At 40.2% G+C, this 23,387-nt stretch overlaps 1 protein-coding gene across 8 annotated transcripts in view; it reads right to left on the reverse strand.

Moving 5' to 3' along the window:
- Positions 1–13,101: 13,101 nt before the first annotated feature.
- The window catches only part of PPP2R5C (protein phosphatase 2 regulatory subunit B'gamma), a 79,085-nt gene continuing 68,799 nt past the window's right edge, over positions 13,102–23,387 (reverse strand). For 3 of the 8 annotated variants that reach the window (XM_056851262.1, XM_056851263.1, XM_056851269.1), the window contains 3 exons: positions 20,944–21,037; positions 14,960–15,076; positions 13,102–13,252 (listed from right to left, as the gene is read on the reverse strand). In XM_056851262.1, coding sequence (XP_056707240.1) covers positions 13,121–13,252; positions 14,960–15,076; positions 20,944–21,037 — 343 coding nt within the window. In that variant the 3' untranslated portion in view covers positions 13,102–13,120. The remainder of the gene's footprint in view (positions 13,253–14,959; positions 15,077–20,943; positions 21,038–23,387) is intronic. The other 5 variants (XM_056851266.1, XM_056851270.1, XM_056851268.1 and 2 more) reach the window with 3 other exon arrangements.

Genomic DNA, 23,387 nt, shown 5'->3' on the forward strand with positions numbered 1-23,387 from the left:
CTAATGGAATAGCTATGTATATACCTGCTTTATTGGAACCAAGAGTTGTTTATCAAGATACAGAGGGAAGAGTGTTACTAGTTGAAATAACATCTGGATTTCAAAAGACAATGCTCGTGGGAATATATGCACCTAATATAAATCAAAAAGTATTTTATGATAAATTAGCAATAATATTAGCCGAATATGCTACAGAAAAAATGATATGGATGGGGGATTTTAATGGAGTTAAAGTACCTAAGATAGATAGATCTGGAAAAAAGAAAAAAGCGTCCAATGAAGGAAAATTACCAGGGGTTTTTGATGTTCTTACTGATCAATGGAATATGTTTGATGTATGGAGATTGGCACATGGAAATAAGAAAGGTTATACTTTCTTTTCACAAAGACATCTTACATATTCCAGAATAGATATGTTGTGGTTATCGAAAGGTTTAATAGAGAAAGCTGAGGACTCAGAGATTTTACCTAGAGTTCTGTCAGATCATAATGCGATCTCAGTTAAAATTCAATTGGGAGATAGAGGATATAAACCCTGGAGAATTAATGACTTCCTTTTAAAAAATACTAAAATAGTTGATAAATTGAAGATGGAAATAATGAATTACTTTAAAGAAAATACAGATAAAGGTACCCGGGAAGATATAGTATGGGATGCCGGTAAGGCAGTAATTAGAGGATTATTAATTCAACAAAATACAAGATGGTATAGGGAAAGGGAGAATAAGAGAAAACATATATTAGAAGAAATAAAACAAGGAGAAAGATATTTAAGTACTCTACAAGATAAAGTAATTAAACAGGAACAGCAGATTAAGATCAGAAACTGGCAACAGCAATATGAATTCTTAATCGCAGAAGAAATAGAAAGAAAACTTATGTATAACAAACAAAGATTTTTTGAACATGCAAACAAGCCGGGGAAAATGTTAGCATGGCAATTAAAGCAGAAGGAGAAAAAAATACCAATAATTCAAATTAAAAGGAAAGGTAAAATTACAAGAATAAAAGAAGAGATACTTGAAACATTTGTAGAATTTTATACAAACTTATATAGTAAAAAAGTATCTTCAGAGGAAGAAATGAATATGTATCTTACTAAAGGAGATTTGGGAAAAATAACACAAGAAAATAAAGACTTTTTGGACCTTCCAATTACTAAAGAGGAGTTGGAAGAGGCAATAAAAAAAAGTAAATTAAATAAATCTCCCGGTCCAGATGGATTTAATGCATCATATTATAAAATATTTAAAGATCAGTTAATCCCTTACTTATTGGAAGTAATGAATTTAGGATTGATAGAAGGAATTATCCCTCAAACTTGGAAACAGGCAAATATAGCATTAATACCAAAGGCAAATTCTGATACATTGGAAGTTAAAAACTTTAGACCAATTTCATTGTTAAATATTGATTACAAATTATTTGTTACAATTTTAGCCTCAAGATTAAAAAGAGTGTTAAATCAAGTAATACACGAAGATCAAGCTGGTTTTTTACCAGGAAGGTTGATGAGTCAGAACGTGAGGGTGGTAATTGACCTTTTAGAATATGCAGAGCAAGATACAACACCAATAGCTTTGATATTTTTGGACGCTGAAAAAGCTTTTGACAATGTTAATTGGCAGTTTATGTTCAAGATATTAGATTTTATGGATTTTGGTGAGAATTTTAAAACAGTTGTAAAAGGAATATATACACAGCAATTTGCTAACCTGATTATAAATGGGTCATTATCACCCAAAATTGAGATTCAAAGGGGAACGAGACAGGGGTGTCCTCTTTCCCCTTTATTGTTTATCTTAGTTTTGGAATTATTATTGTATAATTTTAGAAAAAGTGATGTAGTTGGTCTACGAATAGGTAAAAATCATTATAAGCTTAAAGCATATGCGGACGATATAGTATGTTTTTTGACTGATCCGATTGAACAAATTGACAGATGGAATAAAATTTTGGAGGTTTATGGTAAGCTTTCAGGATTTAAAGTTAACAAAATTAAAACTAAGATTTTAACTAAGAATATGACTCTTTCACAACAACAAATACTAATAAAAAAGACGGGGTTTATTATTGAAAATAAAGTCAAATATTTAGGAATATGGCTAACAAACAATAATCTTAACTTATTCCAAGACAATTATGTGAATCAATGGCAACAGATAAAAAAGGACTTGGTAAATTGGGAAAAATTGCCATTATCATTGTGGGGAAGAATTTCAGTAGTTAAAATGATGTTATTACCTAAAATGCTTTTTTTGTTTCAAAACCTCCCAATACTTAAGGGTGTACAGATATTTGATGTCTGGAAAAAAGACATTATGAGATTTCTCTGGGGTAAAGAAAGACACAGAATTGCATATAATAATTTAATTGAACAAAAAGATACGGGAGGATTTGGATTACCAGATTTGAAAATGTATTATCAAGCAGCATGCTTCACCTGGATTAAAAATTGGATTCTCTTAGAGAACCCGAAACTATTAGAATTAGAAGGTTTTAAGTTGAGATTTGGGTGGCATGCTTATTTGTGGTATGAAAAGGAGAAAGTAAATAAAGAATTCAATTCCCATATTATTAGAAAAAATGTACTACAAATATGGAATAAATATAAAGAAGTTTTTGAAAGTAAAACACCCGGCTGGATTAACCCTATAGAAGCATTTATGAGAAGAGGTGCACACTTAAATTTGGATTGTAACAATTATAGAGAAATAACGGAATATAAAGACGGTATATGGATATTGAAATCAAGAGAAGAAATTCTGATTAAAGATTGGTTTATGTATTACAAACTAAGAGATGTTTTTAACAAAGATAATAAGCTGGGTTTTAACCAAACCAAATCAAAATTTGAGATTATATTATCCAAGGGAAATAAAGGATTGATAGGTAGGGTTTATAAACTACTTATAGAAACAAATTTGGAACAAGAAAGGATTAAGTTTGTGATGCTGAAATGGATGAGAGATTTAGGTTATAACATAGACTTAGAAATTTGGGAAAAGTTATGGAAAAAGGAATTTAACTTTACAATTTCAAATGAAATAAGAGAAAATTTGTATAAAATGTTTTATAGATGGCATATAACCCCAGTACTACTAAGTAAAATGAAGAAGGATGATGAAGCTTTATGTTGGAAATGTGGTACGGAAATAGGTACATTTATGCACGTTTGGTGGTTTTGTAAAAAAATAAGGAGGTTTTGGAGATTAGTTCTGAAGGAAACCAACAATTTGATTAAATTAAAAATTAAGAAAGACCCCGCCTTTTGTCTTTTGGGTATTCCAAAAAGAGATCTAGATAAAGGTGATAGAGTCATATGCCAATATAGCTTTGCTGCAGCAAGAATTGTAATTGCTAAAAAATGGAAGCTAACAAATAAACCTTCAATCAAAGAGTGGCGAGAAAAATTATGGATGTATATGCGGATGGCCAAAATTACAGCATTTTTACAAGATAAAGATATGGAGGAATTTAAATGTATATGGGTAAAGGCCACCGCATATTGGGATAAAGTGGCAAAAACGGATTTTAAAAGTATAGTTAACGAATTATAGTACAATATGATTTTAAATATGATATAATAATAGAATTTTTTTCTGATATGTCATAACACTCCATCGGAAGTCAATTGGTGGAGGGCACTGTGGTGGGGGGATGTGGTTTGGATTCAGGGCACGGTATGATTTATAGAGAGATTTGAATATTGTATCAGTGGAGAAACAGTGCGCTGAATTTGTAATTTTTCTTTTTATTTTTTATTCTTTTTAAATGTATATGTACTTTGTATTTCTTTTTTTTTCTTTTTTTTTCTTTTTTTTTGTGTTTATTATGAAAATAATAAAAAAATTCATAAAAAAAAAAAGAGTGGTGGTTTGGAGCGGTGGACTCTAATGTGGAGAATCAGGTTTGTTTCCCCACTTCTACCCATAGAAGAAGAAGAAGAGTTGGTTTTTATATGCTGGCTTTCTCTACCACTTAAGGGAGACTCAAACCGGCTTACAATCACCTTCCCTTCCCCTCCCGACAACAGACACCCTTTGAGGTAGGTGGGGCTGAGAGAGCTCTAATGGAACTGTAACTTGCCCAAGGTCACCCAGCTGCCTTTGTGTGTAGGAGTGGGGAAACAAATCAGTTCACCAGATTAGCCTCCGCCGCTCATGTGGAGGAGTGAAGAATCAAACCCGATTCTCCAGATCAGAATCCACCACTCCAAACCACCACTCTCAACCACTACACTACATAAAGCCAGCCGGGTAACCTTGGGCTAGTCACAGCTCTCTTAGAGCTCTCTCAGTCCCACCTACCTCATAGGGTGTCTGTGGTGGGGAGGGGAAAGGAAGGTGATTGTAAGCTGGTTTGATTCTCCCTTAAGTGGTAGAGAAAGTTGGCATATAAAAACCAACTCTTCTTCTTCACTACTCAAGAGGACAAGCAGGTTTCACAAATGAGGAAGATTCTCAGTTCTCTCTGCTTGTTCCAGCGCTCCAAATACTGGCTTATTGCAGAGAGGGGGCACACACTTTGGCATTTAGTACACTAGCAGCCCCAGACACGCTTTCAGGTGATCTCAGCTGGAGAAAACACCTCAAATTTCCTTTAATGTCTAGTGAAACATCAGAGGAACTGTTAGGTGGTTGACCTGCACCCTCATGTCTGGTGAATTGTCAGGAGACAGTAGACACAAATTATTTATTTAGCATATATATGCTACCTTTCCCCCTGGAACAGAAGGCTCAAAGCAGCTTACAACTTTAACACTCTAGAGAATTTAAGACACAATCACTCAAAATCTTAATATATCAAAACATTCATTACTACACCCCTACTACAGAATTCAAAATTGTTTCATGGTTAAGAATGCCCAATTGCGGTGTGTTCACTTTGCCTGAACCTTGTTAGCTTCCATCATAAAAACTGTAAGACAAGGAAATTGGGAGGTTTTAGGCGCTGTCCAGTCCTGCCACTGAATTCCAGGGGGAAGAGGAGCAACAGCCAGAGTGATGTAGTGGTTAAGAGCGTTGGACTCTAATCTGGAGAACCAGGTTCGATTCCCCACTCCTCCACATGAAGCCAGCTGGGTGATCTTGGGCCAGTCACAGTTCACTCAGAACTCTCTCAGCCTTCCCTACCTCACAAGGTGCTTGTTGTGGGGTGGGGTGGGGGAGGGAAGATGATTGTAAGCCACTTTGAGACTCCTTGCGGTAGAGAAAAGCAGGGTATAAAAAACAACTCTTCTTCTTCTCCTATGGCCATGAACTTTAGAGCTGTTTGAATACTGAGGCAGCGCAATTCCTTTGCTTTCATGTATATGGGGATGGGCCGTGACCCAGTGACAGAGCACTGCTTGGCATGCTGAAGGTCCCAGGTTCAATCCTCAACATCTCCAGCTAAAAGGACCAGGCAGTAGGTCAGGGGTGGGGAACGTCAGGCCTGGGGGGGGGGGGCGTTTAAGGCCCGCAAAATCATTTGGTCTGGCCCTTCATGGGTCCTGGCAGATCTCTAGCTCAGAAGGATCTAAGATTGGCGATCCACCCCCTCCCGCGGACAGGAATAGCCTCTATTCAAGGTGGATGTGAGTTTGTTTTGCTGAGAAAAGGAACCCTTTCCCCCCTTGCAGAAGTCATTAGCTATGGAGGTGCTAGGACCACCCAAGAAACTGTTAACCTTCCCCCCCCCCCCCAGGGCCGTGGAGAAACGTATTCCTTCTGTACTACAAGAGGGCTGGGGGTGGAAGTGGCGACAATGGAGGAATTAAAGGAAGCAGGGCCAGTGTGTGTGTGTGTGCGTGTGTGAGTTCTTAGCCAGTGTGTCCCCATTTCACCCCCGCAGGGGGAGGTAGCAGGAGCCGGCTGTAGAATCTGGCCCCGACCATTCAGAGCAGGAGCAACTCCAGCGTGTGGCTGGACGGCTACACCCGGCTGGTGCAACAAACCATCCTGTGCCACCAGGTGGGCGAGTGCGCCACCAGTTGGATGCCTGCCTGCTTGCCCACGCCGGGGGGGGGGGATCATCTGGGGCAGCTGCCTACTTGGGGCTCCGTCAGTTAATTTTTAAGTTGATAATTTTGTACAGCCCACAAATGTTATATCTAAATGGCCCTTGGCAGAAAAAAGGTTCCCCACCCCTGCAGTAGGTGATGTGAAAGGCCCGAGACCTTTGAGAGCCATGGCCAGTGTAAGTAGACCATACTGACCTTGATGGACCAATGATCTAAGGCAGCTTCCTATGTTGATGGATATATGGGCCCTTTTATCACTTAAGAGTCTGGTTCCCCTAGTTACAATCAGTTCCACAACAGATAATGCAGACTACAGACATCACCTTGTTACAGTGGATAAAGTTATGGTTTTGGGACAAAGTCCCAGCACTGTGTGGCTCTGTTAAGAGGATCTGTCCTGAAGATGCCAAAACAGAAGAGGAGGGCAAGGATTCCCTCAAAGCTTAATTTCTGCCCAGCCTTCTCTGCATACCTCCCCAGCATGTTTTCAATGCTAGGGCTTAAAACTGTGTAACATATGCAAAGTAGGAACAGATGGAAGGCTCCTTAATGACATGCAAATGTGCATTTACAACACTACTGATTAATCACAGAAGTGTCCTCATACCCTTTAGGATTTTGTGGAAAGGCTTCCAGGGAGTCTCGAGCCTTGGCACCTTTCCCTAGAAACAAAGCACCATTTGAGTGCCACCATGCTGGCCCTCGATCATCAGAGGGAATAAGGAAGAACTGACGCTGAACAGAAATGAAGGCGGCAGCACTTCTGCCCTTAGCTTGCCCCCATTGCTTCTACTGTGGTGTCATGGTTCCTTGGTCATCCAAGAGAGCCAGCGTGGTGCAGTGGACTCTAATCTGGAGAACCAGTTTTGATTCCCCACTCCTCCACATGAGTGTCGGACACTAATCTGATGAATTGGATTTTTGTCCCCATTCCACATGAAGCCAGCTGGGTGACCTTTGGCTAGTCTCACACTCTCAGCCTCACCTACCTCAGAGTGTCTGTTGTGGGGAGGGGAAGGTGATTGTAAGCTTGTTTGATTCTCCCTTAAGTGGTAGAGAAAGTTGGCATATAAAATCCAACTCTTCCTCTGGAAGTGGTAAGCTGAATGTTTTAAAGAGGCTAAATGGCCATCTGTCAGCAATGCTGATTCTATAACCTTAGGCAGATCATTGTGCAAGGGGTTGGTCTAGATGACCCTGGTGGTCCCTTCCAACTCTATGATTCATCCATCCAGAGCTCAGTGCCCTAGCCTTTGTGTTCTTCACAAGAACCTTTTTCCTCCTTTGAATATTCCTGCATGGCATTGTTGTAGGAAAGAATATAGAACCTAAATGAGGACGTACAGGGAGCTCTTACCAGGATAGTCTTCATCCTAGCCTGATCTCAGAACTAAGCAGGGTCAGCCCTGGTTAGTATTTGGATGGGAGACCACCAAGGAAGTGAAGCAGAGGCAGGCAATGGCAAACCACCCCTGAATGTCTCTTGCCTTGAAAACCTTATGGGGTTGCTATAAGTCAGCTGTGACTTGACAGCACCAAAAAAAAAAAAGAAAGAAGGGGGGAAGGTAGATGCTGAAAGTTTCTCCGAGAAGGCTGAAGATGAACCAAAACCACTGGCACAAAGATAACTGGATTTTTAAAAATCAAAAAGGGAAAATGTATCTTTTGCCGCAGTTCCATAAAAATTTACACTATTTTCTGATTATGATACACTATGGTTTAGTTGATGTAGCTTTATCTGCACTGAGGTGCTCGTGTGATAGAATGTAGCTTGAGGCAAATTGTGATAGCTTGCAGGATAACGATTTGACAACACCGTTTTGTGTGGGGCACCAGTGAACATTTTTTCAGTGTTTACTATCACTAGCAACAAATCACTCTTGCTCTTAGAGGAGAGTGGGGGAATGACATGTGTTACTGACCAGAGTGTGATCAAATACACAAAAGAAACTAGCTACACAAGCAACATTTTTATCCTTAATTTTTTATGAGTAACAGTTGCATGAGGTCAGGCACAGATACAAAATGTACAAAAAAGAAATGCATTATTTAGGGAGACTAAACTCCCAAAGCTCCATGAATTTTTAATGACCAATGCTGGGTTTATTTGCAAGTGATCTGACCTTCCCCCCCTGCACCCTGCTAACTGCCCTCCATCCCCTCTCTCACAGGAAATCAGGATTTTTGCCTGAGCTTGGGTAGCTTAATTGGTCCCTTTTTCTACTTGTGAGCCTTTTCCCAAGTACAAGCAAAATACATGCAAAGAGCATAATTATCAGAATGGATGGGCTTTTACCATAATTGTGCATGGTGACTACAAGTGTATAAACCACACCTGTGGCCAGCAAAATACATGCCAATAATGGCTAAAGAAGGATCACATCCCTGACTTGTGCATTTTATAGTGGGCAATCAGTTCTTGGGCCCTGAAAAAAAAAAAAAAAGTAAAACAACCACTTAAGGGCTGTTTTGTGGAGGTAGACAAGGCAAAATGAAATTAAAAATGCCACCGGTCCTTTGTTTAGGGGGCATGTTTAACAACATAGTTATAGGGAAATGTTAATATGCCAAGAAAGGTTGAATATAAGCTAGCTTTCCAAGAAACAGACACAGCAGCAGGCATGTAACAGTGGTCCAGAAATATGCGTAGCTCGAACTGTCCCCTGCAGTATGAAAACTGGTTTTATGGCACAACTGGCGGATTTAATCAGAATCCAGACTTCACTTCTGCAGAAGGCAGCTTGGAAAATGGAAGCAATTTCTACTTTAGATTTAGAAAACCCACCTGAAAGAAATTTTGTATATGGCTTTCTAGCACCTATCACCACTTTACTTAGAAGGGCCTTAAGAAATACTATGACTCATGCAAGGGGCTTGTGAAATGGTTCACTTTGTTTGAATATGTCTCCCCTATGTCAAGCTGCTTTTGAAATCCCTCAATGGCGGGATGGGGGTGGGGCATAGAATACTGTTGAGAGAGAAAAGCAAGTATTTGCTATTCTAGAACTGTGTCTCTGTTTTGGCAATTTATCTATTTTACTTTGAGAGTCTTTTGTAGGACATTAGTTCATCAACTTTATATAGCTTTGCTACCACCCTTGGTTTCATACACTGCAAAATAAATATTCTGAATTCAGCACTTTTTCCCCAGAATGTAGTTTGTGCAACAATGGGTGTAGATTATATTGACAGTTATTATAACCCACTGCCACTCAGACTATGCCTTTACACTAAACTGAGGAAACCCTAAAGGAATTTAAGGACAGGATGTGTTAATTTTGCTTATGGAAGCAAAAACATCTGGGCCTGAGGAAAACTGCAGCCCAAATGAGTTTTTTCTAGTACTTTTGAAACTGGACAAAGGAATTCTCTTCTAGGGAATAGCAGCACTCTTAAAGTGAATGTGGGAGACAGAGAGAGATCAAGAATCACCTTAAGATTGCCTGACATAGCAAGCAAGCTAAGAGGTAAAAGGTCATTAGATACCTATGTGTGCGCCATCAATGTTATTCAAGAGTTACAGCAATACTTGTACACAGGAGACTCATTTGTATGAAGGAACAAGACCAAGTGCCACAAACTCTAAGCATTGCGCTAAGAAAACCCAACTGTTACAAGCCATATTTTCCAAGTTGTACACCATGTGGGACAACTGTTTAATGTAATGAACAGTTACTGGCAGAATGACTGATTTGTTACGCTGGGTCCTTCCAGCTGCCACCAGTATAAACTGTTCCATTACTTTTTGGTCAAGCAGAGGTTTGGCTGGATGATCTGCAGGCAATGCCTACAGTATTGTGACCTTGTTCTTTCAGCTCTCTGTACTGCCATCGAAATGTCCCTGTGCTAGAGCTAAATGTAGTTCGATGATCAGCTGCTAAGATTCCACTTCTTCATTTAATCAACAGGACACACCATTGTTAGACTTTAAAAACTGAGTAAGAGCAGGTGTAGGATGGTTTTCTTTCATAAACAAATGTTCGAACAAAAAAATTCTGAATTACAAAGTTTTAAAAAGTCAGTCAATTTGAACATAGTATTCCACTAAAGCATAAAATACAGATATAGCGGAAAGAAAAATTGTGCCACTTACCTTTTTTTTTTTTTGCTGTTTCTAGGAACTTTTTATTCTGTACATAGGACCATTCTGTACAAAATATGAAGTCTACATTTTTATTACTCATTACAGTAAAACAAAGTACAATGTATGTACAATATTAAAATGAAGCCATACTAAAGCCACACACAAAAAAAGACACTTGTAATATTTTTTGACATTCCTGATGTACAGGTGTACTTTTGGAGAAGATGGGAAGTGGTGAACACTGAACTTTATGAAGAACAACAGTCACCAAAACTGTACGGTATTTGCACATTTTTATTTTGGATGTATTAGTTTTGTTTTTTTAAAAGAATAATTTAATATAGAACTTCTACAGAGCATAAAATGGTGATAACAAACAAGCCAAACAATTAATGCTGCTAAATTTTTAGAATATTGCTTAGGCAAAGTTTGCCAACTGGCCTAAATCTCAAGAGCAAAAATTGTCATGGCATAGTTCTCCTAGCTAAATCCAAGAAACTTTGCTTTTTTTGGTGAATGTTTATCTTCAGTAAAGAGCAAAAATAAAATCTAGACAGTGAAATATCTTATACGTTGAACGTTACACAGTCAACCAAACATTGATATATAGTATTTCCCCCTTTCCCCCCACTTTTCCGCAGGATTAAATTAGACAGAGTGCTTCTTCCCAGAAACCTCCTTCGTGAACCTACTGAACAGCCAAATTATAAAAAAAGATATTTGATAAGCTATCAGCTAAAGATGGAAGTTCAAACAATGGTATATCAAAATACATATAGACATTGCTTTATGCAATTATAAAAGCACCCTCTTCCCCTGTCAAAAAAAGGGGAAGACATATTTCAACTGCTTTAATTATAGTTTTTTTCATTATGATAAAGCATATTTAATTTTCAAGTGTAACAGGAATTTTCACACCGAGTGGATATTTCACTTGAAGTTTGGAGTGGTTTTAAAATTTCTTTTTTTGAATTAATAGTAATCCTCATCCTACCCATTGTGATTTTCTTTCCAAAGCTTTGCAATAAATATTGGACATTTTAAGTGAGACCAAACACAGCAGGCACAACATCTGCACAAGGTTACTCTAAATGCCTGTTTTGCACAATAATTTTTATGGATTAAAGAGACTTCATTTCCTTAAAAAAAACACCCAACCATACTATTTTGAAGGAGCTACATGTTTTAACGTTTTCTGCACCAAGACATTAAATGTTGAGTTATTATCATGTTTCTCTCAGAGACAAAAGAAACAAGTCACCCATTTTAAATAAAACTCACCTGTAAAAGCTCTTAAACTGGAGTTCTAAAATACTGGCCACCCTGAGAGAAATTAAATATTGAAGATAAAGCACTTAAAATTGGTTTTCGTGCTCTGCCATCTACAACAATGAAATGAAGAGCTCAGAACACTCACAAGTCATCTTGTGGAATAATCACAGCAGCATTGAAGATTAACAGCAACTCAGATGTGTTTTCATTTTGCTTGTGAGGTGTAAATGCATCACATGTGCTTTTCACAACATAAAAAAATTGACAGTAAAACTACTGTAACTTCACTCTCAGCTCTTAGGACAGAGGCGTTTAAAATGCAGAATGCATCCAGAGGATATTTCAGACACAGTAAAAATAATTTACATTACATTGTCCGGCAGGAGGGGGGGGAGGGACTTATCCAAAATAGCTAGTCTCATGATGTCTGTGACAGGAACTCTTAGAACCCAAAATATGCCATGTAGTAAAAGCTGAAGCAAGGGAGAAAACAGTGAAGTAATTTTATTAAATTATTTTTTAAAATTTTGGGAAAGCAAAAAGGTATCCAATAACCTTAAAAATGCAATTAATTTTGAGTCGAGGCAGACAACTGCATTTTTTTTAAAGGAAAGCAAAGGATCCAAACAGGTCAGTTCCAAAATAGACATTCTATATTACATGCTAAGGACTGGAAAATATGGCTTCAATCCATATAAAGTATTTGGACAGGGTGCCTGTCTTTCTGATAATCGGTTTTCAGAGCTCCTAGAAATTAGCCGTGATTGAAGATTGTCATGAAAATTACCATTCTGTAAGCTGCACTGAGAGAACAATTCAATGGTATGTTTTCCAGCTGCCAAAAAAAAAAAAGCAGCCAGACAATAATGCAGAAATTGTTCTTTTTTTAAAAAAGACTCAACGTTGTAGAAAATGTCTAATAATTATCTGTGAATTTGGAAGCTTGCTTTTGGAGATGCAATATTGCCACAGTACCAAACATCAGTGGGAAAGGGATTGGGAGGCAGGGAGACAAAGAAAACTGACTCCCATCTACCAGGCGCTGCTGCTGTGCAGACTCCAGTCACATCAATAGGACTGGGCAGAGGACCCCCCCCCCCCCGCAAATCCACTGCAGACTGCATCACGCATTACACTTTGCATATGCAGAAAGCATTTATGTATAGGGAAAGGCGTGCAACTTCTGTATACATTGTCACACAGCTGTCATAACGTGTATGCATGTTTTTTTGCTGTGTGTACATCCATGAACCGGGAGATGCAGCCAACTGCAGTTTTGTAACGCGTGTGCAACGCAGCGAACACCATAGTCATTAATGATACGGTTTCGTACGTCTTCCCCGATGCCATGCAAATAGAACGCAATATGTGAAGCAGCCCTGGAATGGATGGGAGGCGGGGGCAGCAGCGCTTGGTGATTTTTGCATCGAGAGTGCTTCTTCTTTCAGCACTCCTATGAGAACAATGTATGTTCCCAACTGATTGGTAACATGCCAGGAGCATCAAGATTCCTCTATTTAATACTAGGTTCTGCATACAGAATCAGGTAATCTACCATTGTTTGAACTACTAATCTTGAGCTGCACCGCACACTGTATTGTAGTTATTGCCAACAGAATCGGGTCAGGGGGAAAAAAGGCTTTGACTTTGTGTGTTAACTGATCAGTATGGCACAAAAAAAAGTAAGTTCTCTACTGTGGAACAGAGTCCAGAAAAAAGAAAAAAGATTTTTTCTCCAAATAAGATTTCACTTGAATAGTCTAATGCCCATCATGTGATATTAGCTCATCGGCTCGGCAATGGGACTCCAAGGCTTTCATGGTATAGATATCCTGAGGCAGTTCTGACTTGCGCCGCACCATAGGACGCTCCTTTTTCTGTTCCTTCTGTGCCTGAAATCAAAGTGTGACATTTTTTTTAAAAAGCAACTGTTCTCTTTTTATAAGAAATGCAGAGACGTAATCATGGTTCTGTTTTTTTAAAGCATCAGAAATGCTCATCAGACGTCTACCCCAGAAGCTCTATTAGAAAAGTCCATCCCTGTTGGGTTTTGCAGGAATGACCTGGGAACACTGCTGGGCTGTCCACACAAAGCATTCCCCCTTCATGTTATTGTCTGGTCTTTCTGCCTCTCTAGGAAACCATGAGATCAGCACTGTAATATCGGGGCTCATAACATTATGACATGTACACAGGGATGGATTACTTAGATGAACAGCTCCTGGAGACGTCAAGTACCTAATTTTTATTCATTCATTCAATCATATTTTCAAATTATATCCCACCTGTCCTTCCCTCCAAAGCGGACTCTAACTGTGTCTGCTCCACTACTCCAGGTGCCTAATACAGTAGTATTGCTGACAGAATGCTGGGAGAGACAGCAACTGTAGGACCGCAGAGGAACAATGCAGAACTATGACAACTGCACTTAACAATTTGCATTCCTTCCAAGTAGGACAATAAATCCTGAAGAAAGTACATATTGGGCATTTTCCTAGATGGGAAGATACAGCACCATGCTCCTCCTGCTTTGGGCACACTTGTCGTCTACCAAAAACAAGACCCGGGCTGGGCAGTTTGCAGCATTTCCCATGCCAGGGGACATACAGGACAGTGACATGGCCACTGCTAATCTATCCTTAAAGGGCTATTCGCAGGCTCCTAGAATAGCATTCCAACAACAACAAAAAGGATATGTGGAGTAGTATTGGTGGTGGAAAGGATTATCAGGCATCCGGGTATCAACATCAGGTAGCCTGGCGATGTCAAAAATGAGGGAGGGGAAAGCAGCATGGATGAGGTGAAAGTGAGGATGAACAACTGGCCCCTGTATAATTATTTGCACTCTTGCTTGGTTGTTGTTACTCAGGGAATATTTCTGGCCCCAAATATGCATATACCAATATGCACACTGCAGGGAGCACGTGCTATCAGACCAGAACAATGAAATCCAGGACTGCAAGGGGAGGAAGGACAGCCAGCTAATTTTCTGTCCTATTTTCTGTCTCAGTGTGTGCATGCAGTGCTAGAAAGATTACAGTCCTCATATATTATCAAACCAGTATAGTTCCCACTTCACAGCTAAGCCTCTAACCAAAATTTACCATTGCCCCATTTTTGCAACCTAGTTTAATTCATGATGATAGGTTTTGCAACCCAAAAGCTACGGATACTGTCCAAAGGTAAACAGTTGGACCTGCTCCAATTTCTCAGTGAGGCCTCTGGCGGATGTTGTTTAACTCCTCTGTTGTTAGATAACAGGACCAAAAAAAAAGCCATGCATTACAGAGGGCAAAGGAGAGCCTTCAAATATGAGCACCAATGAACAACTTCCATTAAGAAGTCTGAGCACGGCCTACCATCACAGGCTTTGGACTACCATGTCTCCGGTGCAAATAATTTGAATGGTTCTGAAGGTATTTAATGCACACAAGACAAGACAATGTTTGCTGTTCACATTTATGATGGGACCAGATTGCAGTTACTAAAAGTTTCAAATTTCTGTTGCCATCTAAGGAGGAACGGACAGCTAAAATGCACAAACACTAATGAATCAAGTTTGCAATAAGCAGGTTAATTTTTTCTTCCTCTGTGCTTACCATACAAGCTTCGTCTTTCACTGTGTTTGTCAGCACCTGCAAGTCTTCAATTAAAGGCCCATCAGTTTCCATTGCAACAGGACTGGTCACCAGACATGTCTCACTATATACTGAGTACTAACCAAATGCAAAATGTTTGAGTCAGAATTTTTGGTAGCAAAACCTGAGAACTATAGCAATTCAGGAACTCAAGTGCCAGAAACGTTAACCTCAGATTTGATAAGCAGCAATTTATTCACTTTAATTGCACAGAGCATTTTAGCCTCCAACCAACACAATAATGTCTTAATCTGAGTTTCTTGAAGAATTGGGAGATTTGGCAGCTGCTATGAAAACAGCATACTGAAATCCAATAAAGCTATAAAACACATTCTGACAAAATATAATTAAATTTAAGAGGGTAACTCCTAATGGTTTGTTTTCTCCTCCCCGCAACAGAAACATGGAACTGAATGTTTTGGGGTTTTTTAAAAATGCAAGATGTAACCAGAATCCAAGGAACCATGCAACTGCTTTTGCTGTTTGTTTATTTATTTTAGAACGTGAGTTGCCCAAATACCACCCCACAATGCTTTGGAAAGAAAGAGGTTTTCAAAAGCACATTGCCACATGTTACCGGAATGCATTGATAACAAAATTTAAGAAACCCTACTAGGTCCACGCAAACCCTTAAATAGCATTTTAGGACCCAGCTGTAATCAAAAGCACCCTAATTTATAGCAAAGTCTGTCACCCTTACACATAGGTGACAGTCAATCCTTGAAATTTGACAGAAAAGCAAAAGCAATCATGTTCACAAAAATGATGGCAACAGGAGACATGCTTGGATTAAAAGTTCAGCATGCTGAGCTTTTGCTCTGGCGCAATAGTGGAATGAGATTATGGACTGGGTTCAAAAGTGCTCTTTTGTTTGTAGCAGAAACCTTCCTCCCATGAAGGTCTCCTCGCTGTGAGCTGAAGGGTAGGTAGACCCTGGATCCTCCCGAGTAAAGAAAAATGTTAGAATACAAACCTTAAGAGTTGGCAAATATGACCTAGCATGTTTGGTGATTTTAACGATTATCTAAATCGTTCCAATTAACATTTTAATACATTTTAGATATAATTAGATATGTTGGACTACATGGCTAAGCATTAACGTGAGTAACCATTTTAAGTGTCTGTTTGAAATCAGGTCCACATTTCCAGACGCCTGATCTATAGTCAATATTTCTTACTTTTCTGTGGTGGTTTAAAAAAATATCACAGATCTTGTGATCCATTACCAAACAGCACAATTAAAACATCTGCTTTCATACAACAGGCTTTCCATATATTTAAAACAGAATTCAATAAAGGAACGGATTCTAATGCAAGGATCCAATACCAGGGTCTTTCATCGTGTATGACAGGGTAAGGCTGCCTTTTTAGCCTGAGCGCCAAAATAATATGTCTACAGGTTGAGTATCCCTTATCCGGACAATTCAGACTGATCCGAAAACTGGACCTTTTGAGCCGGCATGCAGGCATTACTCACAAGCCCTCAGCAGTGCCACTGATGGTTCAATGTTACACAAAGTTATTAAACATACTGTTTAAAATTACATTCATGCTATGTGTATAGAGTATATATAAAACATATATGAATTTTGTGTTTAGACTTGGGTCCCATCCCCAAGATATCTCATTTATGTATATGCAAAAAATCCAAAATATTCCACAATACATAAAGATCCAAAATACGGACCTCTTCTGGTCCCTAGTAGTCCGGATAAGGGACACTCAACCTGTACCTGCAAAGATGTTGGTATGCTGAGGGAGATTAGTGCAAGATGCACTACAAGCAAGCCAAGACCGAGCAGCACTACAACCCCCTCCGGACTCACCTTAGACCTGTCTGGGGGCTGTGGGGGGTCTGGCAGGGGCACCTTGCCCGTTGCCTTCTCCCATGCTGCTTGTCCAAGTGTGCTGCCAGCACTTTAGGGACCTTCTCTTGGTTGCTCAGGCAGAGAACTAGCCCTGCATGCTGAGCAAAAAAAAAAAAGGTCTGGTGCTCCTGCTGTTTTGAATGCATGCCAGGGTTTACCAACTTCCTGGTATAAGGAACAACTAGGAATGCTTTGCTTTTGGAAAGCTTTGGTGTAATTACGACGCCAAAAGAAAATCCACCAACTGATTCAGTGAAAAACATGACACCGAGAAAGGTAATAAATTAGAACACGCATCAAGGACTTTTCTGTCTTTGAATACGGCTTGTAGATTAACGTGGAACCTGGCTGCCATTCAACAACAATGACAACAAAAAGCTGTCTGTTCCAACAAGTGGTATGTCCATGTCACAAACTTAAGCATGACTGCACACCTGTTTAAGTGCTATGGCTCCTAAACAAGAAGCTCTAAGAATTTTAGTTCTATGAAAATAAGGTCCTCTAACAAGGAATTCCCAGCAACCTCCAATTTAAAAAATGTTTTTACATTTCTAGTATTATAATTCATTTAGCCTGAAAATTCTGTACTTCCAAGAGACAATATGTTTCCAATGCTGATTAACTTTTCTTAGAATTGGGGAAAGTCTGTATCGGAAACAATTTCAACAATTGTTTTTGTGAGTACTTGTACACAAAAACAGAAAAGAAAAAGGCAGCTCATTAGAAATCTTTATACCTGTCAAAGGACAATTTGTACCTGTATGTTTTTATAACTACTTACATCATCATTGGAACTTATGATATTTACAGCTAAATCCAACATTATATTTGACAAATGGGGAGGGGGCTATGGCTTAGTGGCAGAGCATCTGCTTAGCATGGAGAAGGTCCCAGACTTAGGGCTCATTCCTGAGGCTGGGGGTGATTGGGCTTAGGAGGAGGTGTGAACCCACTGCCAGCGTAAGTGCCTCTAATTTTGTGATAAGAGGCACTTATGCTAGCGGCAGGGTCTGCTCCCCCAGTGGCGCAGTCTCTCCGGGACGTAAATTCCAGAAGAGACATGCAGTGCCTGCGTGCAGGAGGTGTAGCTGACGCTAGTCAGCTTCTACCACCCCTCCAGGCCGGGAATGCCCCCTCCAGGAACAGAGTTGCTTTGCCAGGTTTTTCCTGGCGCAGCCTTGCTGTTTGCAATGGCGGAAAATGCCCCACTTTTTCTTTTTTAAATTTAAAAGGGCTTTTTGCAGCCTTTTGAAGGCCAGGAAACCTCTTTGGAGGCACTGCAGCGGTGCCTCGGCCACACTGTCCCCGGCCACCAAAAGGCTCAGGAATGTGCTGCCCATCTCCATTTAAGGATCAGGTAATAGTCAGAAGACCCTGACCTGTATACATTATCAAATGCTGCTTTTATTATTTGACTGTAAGCTATCCCTGCCCTGACCTGGATGGCCCAGGCTAGCCTGATCTCCTCAGATCTCAGAAGCTAAGCAGAGTCAGCCCTGCTTAGTATTTGGATGGGAGACCACCAAGGAATACCAGGGTTGCTGTGCAGAGGCAGGCACTGGCAAGCCACCTCTGTTAGTTTCTTGCCATGAAAACCCCAAAAGGGGTTGCCATAACTCGGCTGCGACTTGACGGTAGGGCTGTCGATTCGGTTCGTCCGAACCGAATAAACAGCCGAATTTCCCCAGATTCGGGGGCTTTCAGTTCAAATGGTACCAAACTCAAAAAAGGAGGGAAAACGACGTGCAGAATTCGGCGAGTTCGGGGCAATCGCCGAATAAATTCGGCAAATTCGGGGTCTCCGAATTAGCAGCATAACCATCAGTTAGTAAGCAACTAGCAGCATTCTCCCACGGCCAATCGGTGGCCAAGCTGGGTCTTCTTCTGGCCAATCGGTCGCGGTTGAGTGTATGAGCCCAGCTGCTGCGCAGCCCAGGGAGAGAAAGAGAGAGCGTCTGTTTGTGTGTGAGAGATCCCCGGGGGGTGGTGCGTGTGCACAATGGCGGCATTCCACGGCTCCGGAGAGGGGCATTTTTGGGGGCAGTGGTCCCAAAAATTCAGGGTAGCTTGAGGGGACCCTTCTCTCAAGAACCCCCATGTTTTGTAAAGATTGGTTCAGGGGGTCCCGAGATATGGGGCCCGGAAGGGGTCGCCTCCCCCCCAAATCGCCCACAGGAATAAAGCCACTTAAAGCACATTGGCGGCATTCCGCGGCTCCGGGGGGGCATTTTGGGGGGTAGAGGTCCCAAACATTCAGGGTAGCTTTATGGGACCCTTCTCTCAAGAACCCCCACGTTTTGTAAAGATTGGGTCAGGGGGTCCCAAGATATGGGGCCCGGAAGGGGTCGCCCTTTACAAAACTTGGGGGTTCTTGCAAGAAAGTTTGGGACCTCTACCCCCCAAAAGGCCCCCCACAGAGCCGTGGAAATGCGCGAATGCGTTTTTAATGGCTTTATTCGGCCGAATTTTTCCCCGAACTCAGAACTTGCCGCCGAATTCCACGGATCCGAATCAGGGGAGTTCAGAATTTGGCATGTCCCGAATTAAAACGGGCCAAATTTTGCCGAATCTGAATTTTACCGATTTTTTTTTCAACAGCCCTACTTGACGGCACTTTACACACACACAATAGTCAGAAGTCTTTCACATCACCTGAGACCCTGGAGAGCCACTGCCAGTCTAAGTAGACAATACTGACCTTGATGGCCCAATGGTTTGATTCAGTATAAGGCAGCATCATTATATTTGCACTTTACAAATCTGGGGAAGCAGCTAGAAAGAGCTTAAGAAATGTCTTCGTAGTATCTGAAGAATCAAATGCAAGACAAGCACTTTGCAAGGTTCCCAGGAACCTTCACTGGAGTTTGCATACCATATACTGTGCTCTGACTTTGTCCAGCATTTGCTCTGTTCACAAGTTGTAGTCAATGCATGTACAGTCTGTGTACACTTTATTTTTCTTTACACATGCATACAGTAATTCTGATGTTACAGTCAACACATGTACAGCTGAATGCGTGAATGGAACCACTCATTTATCCAGGTACTGTCCCCATTCCCCAACCCAGTTTCAATTGCAAAGTGAATGTGCATTGGCTCTGTCTTACAAATAGATGTGTATGCATGTACATGCACAATGTATGTGTGTTCACTGTAACATGTGTATAGGGCGACTGCGTGAAAGGTGATTTGTTAACAACCCATTTCTCAAATAAAGCGAGTCTCATAACTAGCATGTTCTCCTCTTAATGCAGCTACTGCTCCATTTTGCATTACTTAAAAGGTAAAGGTCCCCTGTGCAAGCACTGGGTCATTCCTGACCCTGTCACATCCCAACGTTTACTAGGCAGACTTTGTTTACGGGGTGGTTTGCCAGTGCCTTCCCCAGTCATCTTCCCTTTACCCCCAGCAAGCCGGGTACTCATTTTACCGACCTCGGAAGGATGGAAGGCTGAGTGAACATTGAGCCGGCTAACAGAAACCAACTTCCATTGGGATCGAACTCAGGTCATGAGCAGAGCTTGGACTGCAGTACTGCAGCTTACCACTCTGGGCCACGGGCTCCTCACTTTAATTAGCCATGTAATAAAGGTTTATAACAACTAGGCTACTCGTGAGATTTGGTATCACTCAAGGAATGGACTCCTTTTGCATTTCAGATGGCCTGTGAAAATTTAGCTCTTTTCCCATGCATTTTGTTTAACCGGTTTTTGTAATGTGTATTTTGTCTGGACTCTCTCACAGAGACTCTTTTGTTGCACTATTAACTGCCAACTGGTTCTAATATAGTTTTACCCTGCAGTCTTACTAGTTTTACTGATTTGTTTATAACCTACATGTTTTTAAATTGTTGTAAGCCGCTTTGGTCCTACTTTATACAGAAGTGACTAAGAAAAGAAATTAAAAAGTGAAAATGAAAAACATGATTTCAATAAAAGGCACATTCCATTAAAAGGCACATTTCTTGACCCTATTCTACTAGATTCCTCGCATGCTTAAAACAAGTATGGAAAATGTAACATCTGTTACACCCCCTATCCTTGCAGCAGTATTTAATAAAAAGCTGAAATACTCAACCTCTGAATATTTTCCATATACCTGCGGGTTTGATTTGGCTAGATTTTCTATTTTAACCCACGCTTCTTCCCGTTCCTTCATTTTTAGCTTCTCTCTGCAAAACAACACACATACACCCCACACAGAGATTAAAGCTTAATGAATTTTCCCCTTTTAAAAAGTATGTTACCCAACTTTCATAAACATCAGAAAGCAAAGTAATTTTTCCTTACTTTTTAAAAGTTGTGCATATAAACAAAAAAATTTTTTTTTCATAGTGAAAGGATAATAGAGACAGGATCCCACCCCCCCGACACCCTAATTTTCTTATGAAGGCTTTTCTGCACAACTTTCTACTGAAAATAGAGGACACCACAGATATTATTAGTATGCTCATCTAGATGAACAGTCACCCTGCTTTAAAACGCATCACAGGAACAGTTAAAGATGCAACACCCAAAAACGTTGCAGTCTCAATTTCAAGGGGGGAAACCCTGCAAATTTCTACTACTCATAATCACAGATCATCTTGAAAATGTAATTTATTTTGACTTTTGCATTTGCATCCCAAGATCTGGTCTTTTTACAAGGCAGCTTACAACAAAAGAAATGGATCGGAATCAAAATGTCCTCAGCAAAGCTCCACCAACAAGACCTTCCCTCCTCAACCCACGGAGATCCCAGAAGTGCCACTCTTGGGGTACCTTTAGGAGCAGCTTAGCGGTGAACTGGGAGGCTGCAGTGGGAAGGCTGGGGGAATTGACAACAATTATACACACACCCTTATGCCGGAAGTAAATGTTGTTTGGATCCACCCGTGTGGCATGGCCATTAAAGTGATTTTTTTTTTGCTGTAACTTGCTATTTTGTAGTCATTTTAATATCTTGGTTGTATTGCGGAATAGAACTTGAAACTGATTTGAAATCAGGAAAGGGTATGTGTTTCAACAAATGGTGTATTTTAGTACAATAAAGTAATGGCAGAAATCTCTTTCAGGAACGGAAGGTTTGGCCTCCTTTACTGAATTACTCTTTTAAAAAGAATTCATGGGCCTGGCTCAATCTTACTATTTAGAATTCCACTTGAAGGCCAACAGCTGTTGTTTCCTATTATTTCTTTGGAGTCGCTGGCGAAGGAAGGAAAGATCTGTTTCTTCCTTTGCCCATGCGGTTCCACAGGATCAAACCCATCATTTTTCCTTATAAAGACAACTCGGGGACTGAGATTAGTTTACTATTCATTGGTAGCACACAGTATTTAGTTCCCGTTAGTAAGAACCTGGGGTTCAAGAGGCACAAAGTTTCATGGGGAATGTGAGGGATTCCTCCTCCCCTTTACTCTACCAACTGCTTACCCCTAAGCTCTTCCAAGTTTGGAGAGGCAGCTCAGTTAGCCCTGGCAACAATTCCCTGCTGAGGAATGAGGGTGTATTGCTATGGTAGCTTCTCACTTTGTCTCTCTCTCAAACAACTACAAATATATCCTGAGCAAATGGTTCATGGCACTGTGGGATTAGAACAGGGGCAAAATTTCTAATGTCAGCCTCTGTTTTCACTTGATTTCTTGTATCTGCTGAACAGCCAACTGTAGAAACTTAAAATTTACAAGATGATAATCTATTGATAGCAAGTAAAATGTTCTGCCTTCTTCAAACGGCTTAATTCAAATTTATTTTTGGCAAGTTTACATTTACTTTTAGTTTTTTGGATTTTATGGGCTTTTAAAACCTGCTTTTTAATCTTTCTTCATGCAAAAGTCTGTTATGTGAAATCTTACTGATAGTGCTTTTAATTAAGCAAAGGTGTAGACAGGTAATGCAGTCAAACACACAAGGAGCCAGTTTGGTACTGTGGACACTATCCAGATTTGACTCAAGAGATCTGTGCCCCAGTATCGTCTGAATTATGGATATTGAACAGATTTTCAGTGTTGTAAAACTGGTTTTTTGCTATATTGCATTGTATACTTTATTGTATTGTGTTTAATATACAGTATTTTAATTTGTGATGTGAGATGCCCTGAACGTGGCTTTGCCGGGGGAGGGCGGGATATAAATAAAAGTTTATTATTATATTATCATCTAGGTCATTTTAAGTAAATCGTGCTCGCCTTAGCCCAAATATACAATTTGTACTACAGGAACAAAGCAATCTTCCTCGCAGAGGTGTTTGGAAGATGAACAAATCAATGCTTTTAGAATTTATTTAGTGTATTTTTAGCTTGCCCTTGCTCCAAGAAACTTAAGACAACATATATGGCTCTATCCCCTCCTACTTTTTTGTCTTCACAACAACCTGGTGAGATTGGTAAGGCTGAGAGAGAGGTGGGTGGCCCCAAGTGAGTTTCATGGCTAGTGGGAATTTGAACTTGGGTGACTAACCAGGATGTCACATTGGCTTCCTATCTATGAACCTTTATAGAAGTGGTATATAAAACAATAACTATAGGAGCTGCTGGATGTATT

This window comes from Euleptes europaea, chromosome 6 (assembly GCF_029931775.1).
Source record: "Euleptes europaea isolate rEulEur1 chromosome 6, rEulEur1.hap1, whole genome shotgun sequence".
Lineage (NCBI taxonomy): Eukaryota > Metazoa > Chordata > Lepidosauria > Squamata > Sphaerodactylidae > Euleptes > Euleptes europaea.